We start from the raw sequence: 16,772 nt of genomic DNA on the forward strand, positions 1-16,772 counted from the left end.
CATAGTACACTGCAGGCAATACAGGCAAGACTCTCTGCACCCCATACACCAACTGATTCAATGACTGGAGAGCCAGAAGATAATCAGCAAAACTCACTCACCCTTCAACAGCCCAATATGGACAGTGCAGGAGGCAAATGAAGAATGGAGATTTGACTGTGGACTACCGTGGCCTGAATGAAGTGACTCCTCCCATCAGCGCTGCAGTGCCAGACATGTTGGAGCTCCAGTATGAACTGGAATCGAATGCAGCCAAGTGGTATGCCACAACTGACATTTCTAATGCTTTTTGCTCCATTCCCATTGCAGAAGAATGCAGGCCACAGTTTGCTTTCACCTAGAGAGGAATTCAATACCACTGGAATAGGTTGCCTCAGGGCTGGAAGCACAGCAGTACTATTTGCCATGAGGTGATCCAGACTGCACTGGAGAAGGGTGAAGCTCCTGAGCAGTTCATTGATGACATCATTGTATGGGGTGAGACAGCAAAGAGGTTTACCAGAAGGGTAAGAAGATAATCGATACCCTGTTGGGAGGCTGGCTTTGCCACAAAGAGAAGCAAGGTGAAGGGCCTGCCAGAGAGATCCAGTTTCTGGGAGTTCGATGGCAGGATGGCCATTGCCACGTCCCTCAGAAGGTGGTGAATTAGGCAGCCACTATGGTGCAATCCAATAGTAAGAAAGGGACACAGTCCTTTTGGGGCTTGTGGGCTTCTGGAAAATATACGTTCCTGGATACAGTCAAATTGTGAAACCTCTCTTCCGTGTAACGTGGAAGGAAAATGATTTTGTGTGGGGACCTGAGCAGCAAGTAGCATTCAACCCAGTAAAACGAGAGGTGGTCCATGCTGTTTGCACTGGACCAGAGATTAAGAATGTGCCGTACACTGCAGCCAGTGAGAGTGGTCCTACATGGCGCTTGTGGCAGAAAACTCCTGGTGAAACCAGGGGCAGGCCCCTAGGTTTCTGGAGTAAGGGGTACAAAGGCTCCGAGGCCAACTACACTGCAACAGAAAAGGAAATGCTAGCTGCCTATGACAGAGTCCGAGCTGCTTCTGAGGCAATTCACAGATGGATCTTGCCAACTTGTTGGAAGCAAGTGGAAACAGAAGGCAGCACACAGAGGTAGAAGATGTCCAGGTGGCCCTGGATGTAGCAGAATGGGAGAACTGACCAGTGCTGTACCTCTATACTGACTCCTGGATGGTAGCCAACGCCTTGTGGGGGTGGCTGAAGGAATGGAAAAAGAATGGATGGCAGAGAAAAGGGAAGCCTGTTTGGTCCACTGACCTGTGGCAAGACATCACTGCCCACCTGGACAGACTGCCAATAAAGGTACAACACATTGATGCACATATCCCTAAGAGCAGAGCCACTGAGGAACACAAGCACAACCACCAAGCAGATCTGGCTCCTAAAATCTCCCAAATAAACTTGGACTGGGAACACAAGGGCGAGCTGTTCTTAGCTCGCTGGGCCCATGACACTTCTGGCCACCAAGGGAGAGATGCCACATACCGGTGGGCTCAGGACAGATCAGAAGACATCTCTATGGAGGCCATCTCACAGGTTATCCATGAGTGTGACATCTGTGCTGCCATAAAGCAGGCTAAGCACATGAAGCCTCTGTGGTATGGGGGGAGATAGTAAAAGTACAAGTACGGCGAGGCCTGCAGATCACTGGCAAACAGCACGGACTGACCATGGTAGAGGCAAGTACAGGGTGGCTGGAAACCTACCCAGCACCTCATGCCACTGCTCACAACACCGTTCTGGGCCTAAAGAGACATGTCCTGTGGAGACACGGCACCCCAGAGAGGACTTCCCCGTCCTGTCCAGGAAGACTATAAAGGGGACGGCATGGCAGCCACCTTACTCTTTGCTCCTGCCTCACCTGTTCAAAAGGACCCACAGCTGCTGCTGTCCTGTTTCTGCCACATGGTTGGGCCCCATCTTCTCCCTGCTGCATCCACACTTCTCTAAAGGACTGAAATCCACATACACCAAGGGAGATACAAGGGCATCCAAATTTGGTTTTGTGTATTTTCCTATTCATCCTTATTCCTTGCCCTTGTAAACCCTCCCTGTTACTGCTATTTAAAAAAAAATTTAAAAAAATTTACTTCTCCTACTTCCAAACCGACTCCAGTTATTTTCAGTAGATTTACCTCCCGTCTCTTAGGGGGCAGGAAGAGGATTTCCCCATTTCTTGCTACCATCTGAGCTCTTAAACTCCAGTTAAGGCTCAAACCACTACAGTACTCGAAAGACAAACAAAAATTTTTAAAAAATCAAAACAATGAACCTATTTAGAGGTCCACAGATAATCAGGGGTTGGGGACATTAAGACTTCAACTCCCTAATGGTAGTAACCATCTGATCTCCCAGCAATGCACAATTTGCTTTTTAAAAAAAAGTCATCTTTACTGAAAGCACCTGCAGAGCTTTCTATGACTGAATCACATTTTTATATATCTCTGAAAAGACCAGTGCTGACCTTAAATTTATCTTTCTTGTAAGATCCCTGCACTTTAAAATTTCACTATTTTGGGTACTTTGGGAAATTTTGGTAAGCAATGCATTAAGTTTCTTTCCTCAACACACATACACTGATGAGTACTTATGGCATTGATGAGTACTTATGGCATTTAATTTCTGGCTGCTGTAAATACAAAGTCTAAAGTGCTGATATACAATACTTGGGCATAACACAATTGTGATTTGGCCAGAGTCATTCGCCTTCGCGTCATGGAGCCAAGTTATTTGTGTGCCAATTAATTTTCAAAGATCTCTTACTTCAGAAAAGTTACTCAGCACTCAGGAAAAGCTAGGAAAAACTTGAGCCCCACAATCCACGGGCAGTTACAGCCTTTTACATTCTAAGTGTATCTTGCATTCTTGCTTGTATACCTCACTTGGTATTTTTCCCCATGCTGCAAACAACATGTAGGACAGAGTGGATGAAATCAACAACCTGACCATATCCAATTGTTTTCTGTAGCTAAAATTTTTTTTTCAGGTAGCACCTGTTCCCACTGTTCCTACCCAATGGCATTCCATCAACTCAGAGATACCACTTAGCTAACCTCCCAAATGTAGGTGTTTTCACCGCCAGACACTCCACAGGTAGTTTGTGTAACTATTTCAGCAGCAGAAAAAAACTGAAGACATTTGCCTACAACCTTCATCTCACAGGGTTTCTTTTCTGAACCCACTCTATTTGAGAATGTATACATACTGCTACACAGTCAGCTTCGACTTCTAAGCAGCACTCACCATCTATTTGAAATCATGATGCAGCTGAGTGGAACAAGAAACAGAAGACTCAGACTACAAGCACAAGTGACTTCAGCAGGGATATCATCAAGAACTGTACGAAGTTTCATTACTTTAGAATAGACATTAAATGTCTAGATGCATGTTGAATGCTGTTTAAAATGGGGAAAAGTGATACCACAGAATAGCACACCTGACACACAACATGAATCCTGAAAATTTTTTCATGTGGCAATACTGGTTATCAAAACTAATCTGTTAAATTGCTTCCAGTAGTTGTCTGTGAAAGCATTCAAATGACTGCGTTTTCATGTAGTGAGGCTTAGAAAACTTATGCAGGATTTTTGTTTTTAAACTTAAACGAGGTATTGCTGCTTTTTTCTCAAGTCTTCTTATACAGAGCTATCCCTCAATTTATCTTGCACAGTACATTTCTTAGTTTGATGTAACCTTGCTACTGGACAGCTGTTCTGATCAATTTATATTCTCCAAATAACATTCTGTCCCTGTCTGTAAATTATGTTAAAAAAACCAACAAAAAACCACAACAGTTACTACATACTGCAAGGCTCAGACACGTGAAACAGGGGGAAGCTATGATTCCTAAGCTCTGAAACAACCCTAAATAGGATAATAGAGTATCTCATATTATAAAAGACAGAAAGGTAGCTACTGTTTTCAAATTATCTTAAAACTTTACAATATTATCCTTACAATGCAAGCCAGTGCCTTCTTTACAACAGGCTGTCAAGGAAAAAAATGACACTTTTGGGAAAAAAAAATCTAAAATTACTTTTTTTTTTAATTAACTTTGTTACTTTTATTAGCACACATGACTGCTGTGAAAGATTATTAGGGAAGTTTACAGAGCCGTAACACCACTGATTAATGTTTTTCCATTAGTGACAAAAACCCTCCAGAATTAAAACAGTCACTTGACTAGCACAGATAAAAGGTTTACTAAGGCAACCAGTTTTCAAATATTTAGTCTGCATAAGAATATTTATCAAAAGCTGCATTTTCTTCTGGGAAGAGTAATTCTTTCACCCACACAATTTTGCTTATGTTCTTCCATTTCTAAAAGTGAATGCTAGGTGCACACTTGCAGGTTGTTTGTAAAGACAGATTTATTTTTACTGAGAGGCATCTACATGCGTTTCAGTTGCCACAAAAGCAGGCAGTTCTCTTCAGCATTACCTGTTTACTTCTTGTTTGTATCTTTCACTTCAATCTTGCAGCAAGTTGTGTGTCCTTCCATATTTGTCCTGACTGTGTGATGTAATTATTCCAGATGTGAGCTCATTTCTTTTTCTTCCCTTTACCTTTCTTGCCTCCCTCTCCTTGCTGAAGACTTTGATCACTACCTCCCATCTTTTGGGTTCTTGTTTTCAGTTTGGGAATAGTTTCTGCAGCATACAGCATCACTGATTTACCTACAATTACAGGAAGAGATCAATGCATGCCTACTACATTAAGAACATTTACATCATTTTCAAAGTTAGAAACTTCAGCCCCACTTTAGATTTCTGTTAAACTAAACATAAAGGTTACGAGTCCTGCTTCCCTTCCCCATGTAGCTGTTAATTGTAGCTTTTAAAATGTTTTAATTTAAAAACATTAATTGAGACTGATAAATGTCACAGCAGACTGGAACAGGCATACAACATGACAATCTCCAAATTTTCTACACTGTCCATGCTGCTCCTTCCTTTCACTTCTTAATGGCCTAAAATACCTGAGACAGAATAAGCAGGCCAAAGCTATAAGGCACAGCAGCCTTCCAGCAACAATGTGAACTCAAATCATCTCCTTCTGATCAAATACACATTTGCTTCTCTTTTACAGAAGATTAATTTTAAGGAAAAATGTGAAAGACTAAAATACTTGTCATTCAAGATGAAATATTCTTGTTAATTAAAGGGAATTGCTCCATTGTTAATTTATGAAAACATCCAGCAGAAAACTCAGCCGAACCCAGCACTGTATTTTGTCAATTTTGCATCTGTAGTGGTGCCTACCTGATGTATGTAACTTAAAAAGCAGGTGGAATTTATTCATTTTAATACGAAATTTAATACAAAATTCTGTTTTGACCACCAACAAAACAGTAAGCCAAAACTGAACAGCTGCTTTGTTCAACACAGCAATCACACAACACTCCCCACAATCCCTTCCAATGTAACCGCTGAAGAAACAAAGACAACAGCATCTTACAAACCCTGGACAATGCTCATACTCCAGCTTGACTGAACTGACTTACACAGGCAGAGACAGATTTGTTTTTCTTATACTGGAAAAGAGATTTAAATGTACAGCTGTAAAATTTGTAATGGTAAAAATAATTAAACAAGCTGGTAACATAAAGTCTGGTTTATTAACAGATAAAGTGCTTAACTGAGGCACTTCACTCACGTGTTGGAAACTGAGGTAAACAGGGGTTGCCATCGTCTTGTTTGAGCTGGATTCGTACTCTGCCTCTGTACTGCATGTCTCTGTTCCACTCTCTAGGATACATCTTGTTTTTCTGTCATACAAAAGGAGAAACTTACAGTAAGTACTGGAATAATTTTTTACAAAGTCTGTCATGCAATAGATCCAAGTCATAGCAATCTGGAATTCTGAACAGATGTAAACTGTAACTGTAGCTCTCCAAGGGACATCCACCATTTAGGCATTCCAGTAGTATCCACAGCTATACCATAACTTTTCCACTACTGCTGTTGGAGCCAGCAACCGGTACTGAGCAATTTCGGGAGCAACCTCCTTACAGGGACTGTTTTACTTCCCCACCAGTCTGGACCACAGTGACACAGATTTTTGTTTCATCCCCACAGTCACAAATCCTTCTGACACTTACAGATAGTAAGTCATAGGCCCACTGCTTTCAGATACTCGTAGTCTTTATTTCTGTTACAAGCATTACAGATTTCTTTTCAGCACAAGGCTATTTCATGGGGTGGTGTGTGCTAATGAATGTATCTCAATTCTTCTGAAAAGAAAAGTGATTTGGTACTTTGTTTTGGACACCAGTAACCATTTAAAATGAATCACATTCTTAGATAAGGGATCCGATGGGAAGCTTCCATAGAAGACAACGGAGCTAGCGAGCACTGAAGAGCTTTTCCAAAACACTCTCCTAGACACACAAAACCAGTTTGTCCCTTCCACAGGCAAGTAAAGTAGGCAAAATAGGACCTCTTCCTGGCTTAAATCTGATCTTCTGGGTCTGCTCCAAACTAAGAGGGAAATGTACTAGAGATGAAAAAGTGGAGCATTACCTATTGAAGATTGCACAGGCATTACTGGGATATGCAGAGATGCAGTTAGGAAAGCAAAAGCTCAGTTTGAACTGCAATCAGCCAAAGATGTCAAAAACTTCAAGAAAAGAGTTTTTCATATACATTAACAAGAAACAGAATCACAGAGAGACTGTAGGCTTGATGCATACAAATTAATGGGTCTGGGTGCCATCCATACAAGGCTGCTATGAAAGCTGGCTGATGTTATTGCAAGGCCACAGACTGATATTGGGCCTAGTGCTGTTTAATTATCTTCGTAAGTGATCTGGATGTTGGGATCAAGAGCACGCTGAAGTTACCTGCCTATGAGGAAAAGCAGAGAGAACTGGGTTTGTTCAGCCCTGAGAAAAGAAGGCTTAGGGGAGACCTTATTACCATGTACCAGTACACAGAGAGTGGCTACCAGAACAATGGAGACTCTATTTTTACAAGGAGTCATATGGAAAAGAAATGATTGATTCCAGGTCACTCCTGGGGAGATTCTGACTGGAATCCATAAGAAAATTGTTCACCCTGAGCACAGTTAGACATTGGAATAATCTCCCAAGGGGAATGAGTGGATTCCCATACATGTTGTATGACTGAGCTTGAAAGGGTGCTAGGCCATCTCCTTTAAACACCTAGAAAGGTTGAACAAGAAGGTTCTTGGGGTCGCTTCCAACCTGGCATTTTGTGAGTCTGTCATTCTTCTTGGAAACTCCAACAGTATTTTAAATAAATAATTACTTTGGAAAATGAATGGCAAAAAAAGTTACCTCTGGACTTATTCCCTAAGAAAAACTGATGAATTTAAACAATGCAAAGAGCAAGCAGGTATTTCAGTGAAAAATTAACTCTCTGGCTAAAGCATAATTCCAAAGTATTCTGCAGATTTCAAGCATCAGAATCCTATTCCTGAAGGACACTCATTCCAAAGGTAAGCATCTTTCATTAAAAATCTGCTTTTTTGTAAACTTAATTTGCAGAGTTGCAGCCTGCAAAATTCGCTTTTATTCTGACACACTTTTAAGCACCTAAGATAGAATTCTCAGAACAGTCAAATAAACGTAATCTTTTTATAGGCTTAAAAGCAGCATTGTCTGAGAGATCTGGGTTATTGCTGCCTGGCACAGTTTTCAAATACCTGCTTCATTGTTATAGTCAATTATTACTCAAAGCAAGAAAATTTCTTGGCTTGTAGCAAAAACTTCTCAATTGCAATTTATCCTATCTGTGAGAGGATGCAATAGAAGAATGGAGACACACACCAAGTTTGTGGAGTTTTTGGTATTTTGGGTTTGTTTAAACAATTACCTCTAACAGCACATTGAATCCAACTGCTGCACATACATCCTGGATTTCTGTAGATGTGGGATTTTCAACAGCCTGTTGAAATAATGTGTTAGTCAATTATTCTTCAATGATGAACTACTTATACAGCAATAGTTTGCAGATCCCACCCTACAAACTATAACTAGAAAACAGCAGATGGGGAAAGAGGAGGTACTTCAAATTATAACACATTTACTGTAGAATTAATCTGTTAGTGCTCCTATGGTAGAGAAAACATTAAAAAAAAACCAAAAAAGAAGAGTCATCAGTAAACCAGGAAACATGATGAGAAAGAATTAATTAGGACAAGGGAACAAGTAGAAGAATTGTTTACAAAAATTAATTATAATGAAAGAATACTCATTCCATTTAGAAATAAAAGCCAAAACCCATGAATCAGCAACAGCAAACTTACAGCAAGGACTGAAAGAGAACAGAAACTTTCTAGGCACAGGGTAGCAGATTCCTCCCACAGACATTTCTTTGGCAACTTGCATGTTCAAGAACTATTTTATTTTTAATCATTATTGAAGAAAACCTGAAGCAGTGAGAAAAGCCCTTTATATTTCCAGCACTTCTTGTTCATGATAAAAACCTTTTTCTGGACAGTTCAAAAATCAGTAGCAACCACCAAGTCTATGTGCCACATGTGTTTTAAGTTCTGTCCTTGACAGCAGGGCACAGAATACACACTCAGTCATCAAAACCCAATCATTACATAGCTATTAGTTTCTGTGCCACTTTCAAATGTAGCACACTACTTACACAGGACAATGAGTGCATTAACTCTTTCATTATTTCACCCACTTGCCAAAGGTGCTGCTCAAATGAAAGTAGACACATAAACCCAACTATCCTTGCATGTAATTCATGTGCTGGTTATCTTCAAATATACCATAATTTCCAGTTATTGAGCTACCTGCCATCAGGGCTAGGAAAGATGAACAGCTTTGATATCTATTTTCCAATTCTCTACAACAGAACACCCTCTTTTCCAGCCACCCACAAAATTACTTTGTCTATAGGTATCCTTCTTCCTTCTGCTATTGTCTTCTTGTTATTCAAATATGCTGGGTAAATGCAGATGAATCTAAAATGATAAAACAGTGAATTAATAAGTAATAGAAACTTTTACTGTTTACGTAATACTTTCTTAATAAAACAAAAGTAAAAAGCTCATGGCTACAACACAAAAGTTCCCACAAGAGCTTAGAACCATTCATTTTCCCTAGACCAATTATAAAGATGTTAAAAACCTCTAATTATCCAGGATGCTGTATGACTATTTGGCTAAAATGTTCCTTGCATGACATTACTTTTGGGGGCACAGTGTGTACAAAAGACAGCACTATCTATCCATCATAATATTAAATATTTTGATATTTCTTAAACCCCTGAAACCTAGAAAGAAAAATACTGCCTGAAAAGAATGAAAACTTCCCATAAAGGTTGTACATAAATTGACAGAACCAAAAAGCAGAGTTTTTTTTATACTATGTATTTTCTTTATTTTTACATTTTTTTTCTATTTACACACCATTATAAAGCCTTTGAAAAATTACACTTAGAAGCTTGTTTAAGACTCTTCAATAAATTTACACCCCTCAAGCCCACCCAGGATACAAGAGTGACAGAAACTGAATCACACTTACTAGTCAATAAAAACCCAAACAGATTAGGGCCTACAAGAAGAAACTCAAGAATGCCTACATTTGAATGAGATGCTATGAAGAAAAACAGGGAAAGAAAATAGAAAAGCAAAATAAGGAAGCAGAAAATGAGTAAATAACCAGAAGCTGGATAATACTCTGTTAGTTGGGACAAGGATCACTGATCCTTACAGCCTTCCAGGAAACATTTTTTGCTGCCTCTGAAACTAGCCTCAGTCACCTCAACTCTATCATTCTTTCTCCTCCTAAATACCTTTTCACGGTTATTTTGCCCTTATTAGCCACCATCCTCTTTACAAACCAACCAGTACTTCCGTATAAGTGGAGGAGCCCTGCAAAAGACATCTTCAATCTCTTTACTGACATTCATAACCATCAACACGCCACTGATCACCTCCACTTTGTGTTCAGTTTCTTTCCTGAGCTTTAAATAACACGTTAAAAGAACCACAGTACAGCTTCAGGCCCTCCAGCATCGGAAGCGGCTAAATCTCAAACTCACACATCGCAGTAACCTTGCTGTACGACCCCCCGTGCTGCGTAAATCACGGAGGCAGGGGACACAGCTACAGCCTTGCCTTGCCGCACTGCCTGCGAACCGCAAACCAAGTTACTGCCCCCAGTAACCGGCCCCAGCTCACGGCTACGCGGGTTTTTGGGGAGACCCTCACCATGCTAGTTACACGAAATTCGGCGTGCGGCCATGTTACGTGACGCCTTATTGTCATGTTATCGCACATACTCGGAAATGTTACTGCACTGCCGGCCCGACCTACCTCCAGACGTCCGAGCCAGCACATCCCTATCTCCTGGGCTGCCAGGCCAGCTCTGGGAGCTCATGCAGCCGCCGCCGCCGCCGCTCTCCCCCCCCCCCCCCCCCCCCATCCCCCTTCCCCTGCTTCGGCCCTAACACCCTCCCAGGCGTAGCCCCTGAAGCCTCCGATATTGCCGGCGCCAGCTGAGCACACCACCACCTCGGAATGCACAGTCTGCGTTACCTCTCTTTATCAGCTGGAGACGTGGCGGCAGCGGCCATACTACCAGCTGCACCGAAACCTCCAAGCCACCGGGACCCTCTTTCCCTTTGACAAGAAGTCCCGCCCCCGGGAAACCCATTGGCAGGCGGTGCTGTCTGTAAAGCACATCAGCCTGTCGAGAGGCTCCACGTGGGTATCACTGGGCCTCGCGGAGCCTCGCCTGCTCGTGCGCCCTCGCGGCGGAGGGGCGTGGCGGATAGTCCAGGCCTACGCCAGCCCCTCCGGAAAAGCGGAAGCACTCCTGTCGATGCCGGAAGCGTGCGGCGGGACTGACCCCGTTCTGCGGCAGGGCGGTGCCCGTCGCAGGGCACAGGCCGTGCCTCCTGGCTGTGCGGGCTTAGAGAAACCACATCCAGGGTTTCAGCGAGTCGTTGACAGATTGGCTGATGTCACGAGTCACGAGTGACCAGATCACGCTGTGCACGCTAGAGGGGGCTGCTCCTGCTCAGTGCCGTGGGCTGTACTTGGCAGAAAAGAGCAGCTCTGCCTGCCACACGGGTGAACCCTGCGATCGTATCGTTGTAGGAGAGTGCCGCAGCAATGTCAGCTACGTACATGAATGGACTGCGGGCATCCATAAAAGACCAACCCAGAGGGCGGTGATCAGTGCCACAAAGTCTGGTTGGATAGCAGTAGCTAGCAGTGTGCCTGTGTTAATGTTGGGTCCAGTGCTGTTTAACATTGTAATGATCTGGATGATAGGGTCAAAGAGTCCCTCAGCAAGCTGGATGACACCAAAGTGGGAAGACTGTCTGGTATACCAGAGGGTCATTTTGTCAGCCTGAGTGACTTGGAGAGACAAATGGGCCCAAAGGAACCTCATCATTTCCACAAGGGCAAGTTCAAAGTCGTGCACCTGTGGAGGAATAACCCCAGGCACTAATAAGTGCTAAGAGACACCCAACCAGCAAGCAGCTTTTGAAAAAGAACTTGACCATCATGCCCTTGCAAACAAGGGAGCTAATAGTCCCAGGATGCATTAGTAGTGATGCACATAGATGAGAAGAGATGATCCCCACTACATGGCACTGGTGAGGCTCCACCTGGAGTGCTGGGTCCACTGCTGGCTTCCTCAAAACAAGATAGACATGGACATACTGGAAACAGTCCTGCAAAGGACCACCAAGATGATGAAGGGTCTGGCACATCTCTCACATGAGATAAGAGGGCTGGGACTGTTCAGCATGGAGAAGAAAAGGTTCAGAAGAGGATCTCACCAGCGTATATAAACAACTTTAACACGGACAGAGGCAGGCTGTTTTCAGTGGTTTGTAATGACAGGACCAGAGTCTATGGGCACACAGTGAAAGGCTAGAGGTTCCTCCAAAGTATCAGGAAGCATTTTTTACCTGTGAGGGTGGCTCAGGATGTCCAGAGAGGCTGTGGAGCCTCCTTTCTTGGAGATGTTAAAAAGCTGTCAGGAAATGGTCCTGATACCCAGCTCTAGATTGCCCTGCTTGAGCTAGGCAGTTGAACCAGATGACCTGCTGACTTCAACTGAGTCATTCTGAATTTCACATTTTGTCTACTGTTACCAGGTAAATTTCAGGCAGCAGCTATGTACTAGGACCAAAAAACAAACCCAAAACACCAACCCCCTCCCCCACAAAACCCACCCCCCCCAAACCTCCACCCCAACACAACCCACCCATAACCAAGGAAAAAAAATTCCCCAAACATAACAAGAAAAAACCCCTAACAAAAGGTATTTATGAAATATGGTGTGGGTTTGCTGGGGTTTTTTTTCCCTTCCCCCCCCCCCCCCCCCCCCGCTCCACAAAGCATGCAGCTCCCCATTATGAAATAGGAGGGTTTTGAGAACCAGTGCAATACAGTGATATTCCTGGGACAGCTCTGCAATTACATGACAACTTGAAAGAGTTAAGAGTTATGGAGAAACTTCAGAAAGAATCAGGGTGTCATTTGGAACTGATTAGCAAGTTATTTGTCTATTCAGTCTTGAATGGTGGGCAGTTTGTCCATCTTCTGCCTTTGTTCTCATGTCAGAAGTGAATATACTGTACAAAGTACTACAGAAAGTACAAACAGTACAACTGTGTGGCCTCAGCTTCCAAAATGTGACTGCAGCTACCTGTTAACAAGTCAGTGATTTGTCAGCAGCTCACAAACACAACTCAGCAAGCTCCTCAGATGAAAAAAAGTTTATGTAAACCAGGCGTGTCAAGTTATGAAAGCAGCTTTTAGTACAACAGTTGTCCAGTGCGAAAGACAAATTTTTGGAGACTTATCTCCTGATTACCATTAAGCTGTCTGGTAAAGAGTTAAGCTTCTCTTAATGGTAATCTATTACAAATAATTAGGTAAGCCATTTTTGTTGCTTCATATTCTCATATTGTTATGACTAGCTTGGTGATTGGTTTCCTGTGTTGTTCTGTCTTTGCGCAGTGTTTTAAATCTCCATTGCATTCACATACTCATGACTACTAAATGACTTTCCAGTGAGATTTGCACCACACAGAAAGTGTAACATCAGCTACAGTAGCACAAGCTTATTCTGTCAACAGTTGTTACCTGCATTCAGCAAAACAGAGGTAGGCTGTAGGGAAGGAAAGGAGGGGAGTGGACAGGTCAGCAGCATCTGTAGCCTTGGCCTACAAGCATTTCACCTGTATGCTGTCTGCATGATGCTTGGATCCCAAAGTGGCAGAGTTGTACTTCCCAAACACCAGGCTGTTATTCCTGTTCCTGTGAGCAGGAAGGTGGTCTTAAAGCTAAAAAGGCGTCAAGAACTGTTTACACTATTATTTATACTCCATGACAGTACACACTGTAAACTGTGTACAGACTAGATCTCATTTTGTTGCGGCTCAGTGGCACTGAATGTCAGGCAGCATTGACAGCTGGAGTGTGTGGGTGACACAGTACCATCACTACATATTAAGATGTCTCTCAGTCAATCAGTCCACTGGGGAAAAAAATGTGTATTTGTTTAATGTTATAATATTTGCCAATTGCATTTTTTTAAAAATACTTTAATTCCTATAGCTTTTTATTAGTGACATATTGTGGCCACCACACATATGAATAGCTTCTCTTCTAAAATGTTTAAACTTACTGTAACAGAGAAAAGGCTGCATGGCTCTTACCAGTACTTGTGGTGATGACATATTATTTTCTGCATCACTTTTAGGTGGAACAATTGAAAAACTGTTGGAATTTATGGAGTTAACAGTTTGGATCATATGACACACATGACTGATGACAATAGGGGAAGTATGTCTTCTTTTCTGCAGATGCTGTTATTATATACCACTCCTCTACTAGTGCTAGAATTTACAGTATCTTGAAAGTGGGTACAGACATGTCAATTTGATCCCCATCACCACTGTAGAGTAACTGCGCTGAGTGTATGGCATCCAGTCACTGCATTTGTTCTAGTGCCACAAGAAATAAATTTCAAACTCAAATTCTGCATATTTATAGCCTGCAGAATTCAAAGAAGTAGGTCACAAAGCACACTAGCTCAGGCATGTTGTAGCTGCATTTCCCAGGTATCTGCTGGCACAGACCTCACAAACTGATTGCTGAAGTGATAAAAACCTGACAGCTTTTGAACATGTAAAGAAGTATGAGGAGAAGGTATAATTGCTGCTAAGGCTTACATACATCTGCAGGAAAATTTCAAGATTGCAAGTAATGCTGTTGGTACATGTACTGAGGTACTGGTCTCTGAAAGCTGGATGTAATTTAGTTTGATGAGATTTTTTCTTTTCTTGTAACCACAGTGAAAGGAAAGTGGCAGGGAATGAGCAAGCATCTCGAGCAGAGAATTCCCTCACTGCATACAGTCAGCAAGTCAGGTGTCCTTAGCTGGACTGTGATTTTACTGTTAAGGGGGTTTCTGAAGAAAAATAGTAAAACAACAAAACCAAACAAAACAACCCAGCAACAAGAGCATTGTACAAATATGGAACAGAAATTCAAAGTGGTTGTGATACAAGCTATACATTTCACTTGGGATAAAGGCAGATTTCCCTAATTAGAATTGGGGACCCAAGAAAATGTGTATGATTTGAGGCAACAGAATTCCTCTGTGTTTTACTGGAATTGTTATGTACACATACCATCTTATTCAGACTTAGCTTACATGTTTTCACGTGTTTACATAGCTTTAGTTTGCCCTTAACTGATGTTGCACTGCATAGTCTAAACATGGTAGAAAATCCTATAGAATTGGACTAGTCACTCAAGGTGTTTTCACCTGGACTGGTGAAATGGCTCTGCAGTGGACTGCAGGTAGATGTCAAGTGAAATCTTGGTTGGCTCAATTTACATTAGAAAGGAAGAAGGCAAACTGAAAAGGATTTTCTTCACTACATTTATAAATAAAGATTCTAACTGAAATGAAATATAGAGGCTAGAAAAACAAAACAGTTCAAAATGGAAGCATACTTTATGAGATATGACTTTTAGTGTGGAAATAATAGACAGGTATGGACTAGGTCTGTCCAGCATAGTACTTCCAACAGCAGAGAAGACAGAAAATAATGCTGTCCTGCCTTCAGTTTTATAAAACTGTACTTACCATGAAACTTCAACATGCAGAACTCACCATACCATTCTTGGTGTATGGTACTTTTAAAAGACTGCTTACACCATGCTCCCCAAATAAGTGGCAATTTTGAACCCACAGATTACTCCATTTCTTTCTACCTTAATCAAAAATCCTATGTAAGTATTTTCTGGAAAGGCACTGCCTCATGCCTATCCAACAGACACAACAGCTACACAACTTCCTTTATTGATTAGCAGAAGCATCACTTCCGTTCATCTCAATTGCAAACAATCTTGAAAGCCCAAATGTCTTAAAAAAGACATAAACACCGACAGATATAGGCCAACTTGTTTCAATCTGTGTACAAGAGCAGCTAACAATCATATAGGGACATTTGAACAGTCATCTTAGTCACTTAGGTCTTTTTAATTTGGTCACCTAGACCCAAACCTTGACTTGTATGAATTAATTTAGAAAGTACAGCAGACATTATATGCAGTATTTCCCTGAGATACAGGGTAAACTCTCAGGCACATTGCCAAGAGTCTATCCAACCCCTATTTAGCTGACAACAGAATTAGCAAATTCAAAACTGAAAGATTTCTACCCATCTTTCATTCCTTTGTACTTGCAAAGACTGTGTCTTTTAAGTATTGTTGCAGTTTGAGCTGGGTGCCCCCTGATGTGTTCACTTCGTGTCCAGAAGTCCAGCCCAGAGGCACGGATGCAGGAAATTGTATTTCCTACCCTAATTCTTTGCACCACTATAAGATCCAGTGTGGGGTCTAGCACTTTCTCTTTTCTTCCTCCTCCGTCAGCCGGTAACTGGGGGAGATGTCTCCTGGCTTTGGGCCTGGTTAGGCCCAAGGCCACAGGGGGATGGGCAGTCTCAGGCCTGGCCAGCTGAGACTAGCCCAGCAGAGGGCGGGGGAAGAAGGAGCCCTGAGGGTCTTGGGTGTACCCTCAGGTGGGAATGGGATGTCTCTGGCTTTGCTTTGGGATCTTTTCTTTGTCACTGCGCTTTGGGTTTTCTGTAACATTTCACTGCTTTCTATTTAAACTTTCATCACTTTTGCAATCCGTTTATCTGAGTGTTTTTATTCCTGCCCGTGGTGGGGAGAGAGGGGGCTGCCTCAACCCAGCACATTCTTGGTAGCAGAGGATGGTTGTTTTGGGGAGGGGGTCTGCCTCTAAACCCACCACAAATATAGATCTCAGTTTTACACCCAATTGTTCTTTGTCTGTTTCAACCTTGTAGAACAGTTGACAGCTGTGTAAAGTCACAGCTGTGTACAGCTTGCAAGATGAAAATAATCATGTTTGACACAGTAATACAGTATTTGCACTGTATAGCATTCACTTAGAGATTTCTCTTTTGTAAGAATTCCAAATTACTTGAGTGCCAAAATAATCCATTATTAAACGGCTCAATTATAGTTAAAAATAACATAAAGATAGTAATTATATTTCAACACAAAATGGAATAATAACAACAGAAAGATGAAAAATTCTGAATTCTTACCATTCATATTATGGCTTATTTTTTGCATCTACTTCTATGCTTTTCCTTAGCTACTTCCACTCCAATGTCACCACAGACCTTACCAATAATCTAGGTAAAATGCACAAGCTAATCTGAATTCTGTGTTACGGTGTATCCAAAC

At 42.0% G+C, this 16,772-nt stretch overlaps 1 protein-coding gene across 1 annotated transcript; it reads right to left on the reverse strand.

The window, feature by feature from the left end:
* Positions 1–4,095: 4,095 nt before the first annotated feature.
* On the reverse strand, positions 4,096–10,716 carry SRP19 (signal recognition particle 19). The gene is made up of 5 exons (XM_054178773.1): positions 10,554–10,716; positions 8,900–8,975; positions 7,868–7,939; positions 5,688–5,799; positions 4,096–4,708 (listed from the first exon to the last, which is right to left on the reverse strand). The coding sequence occupies exons 1-5, from the start codon at positions 10,589–10,591 to the stop codon at positions 4,575–4,577; spliced, it is 432 nt and encodes a 143-aa protein (XP_054034748.1). The 5' UTR covers positions 10,592–10,716; the 3' UTR covers positions 4,096–4,574.
* Positions 10,717–16,772: the final 6,056 nt, after the last annotated feature.

The sequence above is a fragment of the Dryobates pubescens genome, chromosome Z, assembly GCF_014839835.1.
Source record: "Dryobates pubescens isolate bDryPub1 chromosome Z, bDryPub1.pri, whole genome shotgun sequence".
In the NCBI taxonomy this organism is placed as follows: domain Eukaryota; kingdom Metazoa; phylum Chordata; class Aves; order Piciformes; family Picidae; genus Dryobates; species Dryobates pubescens.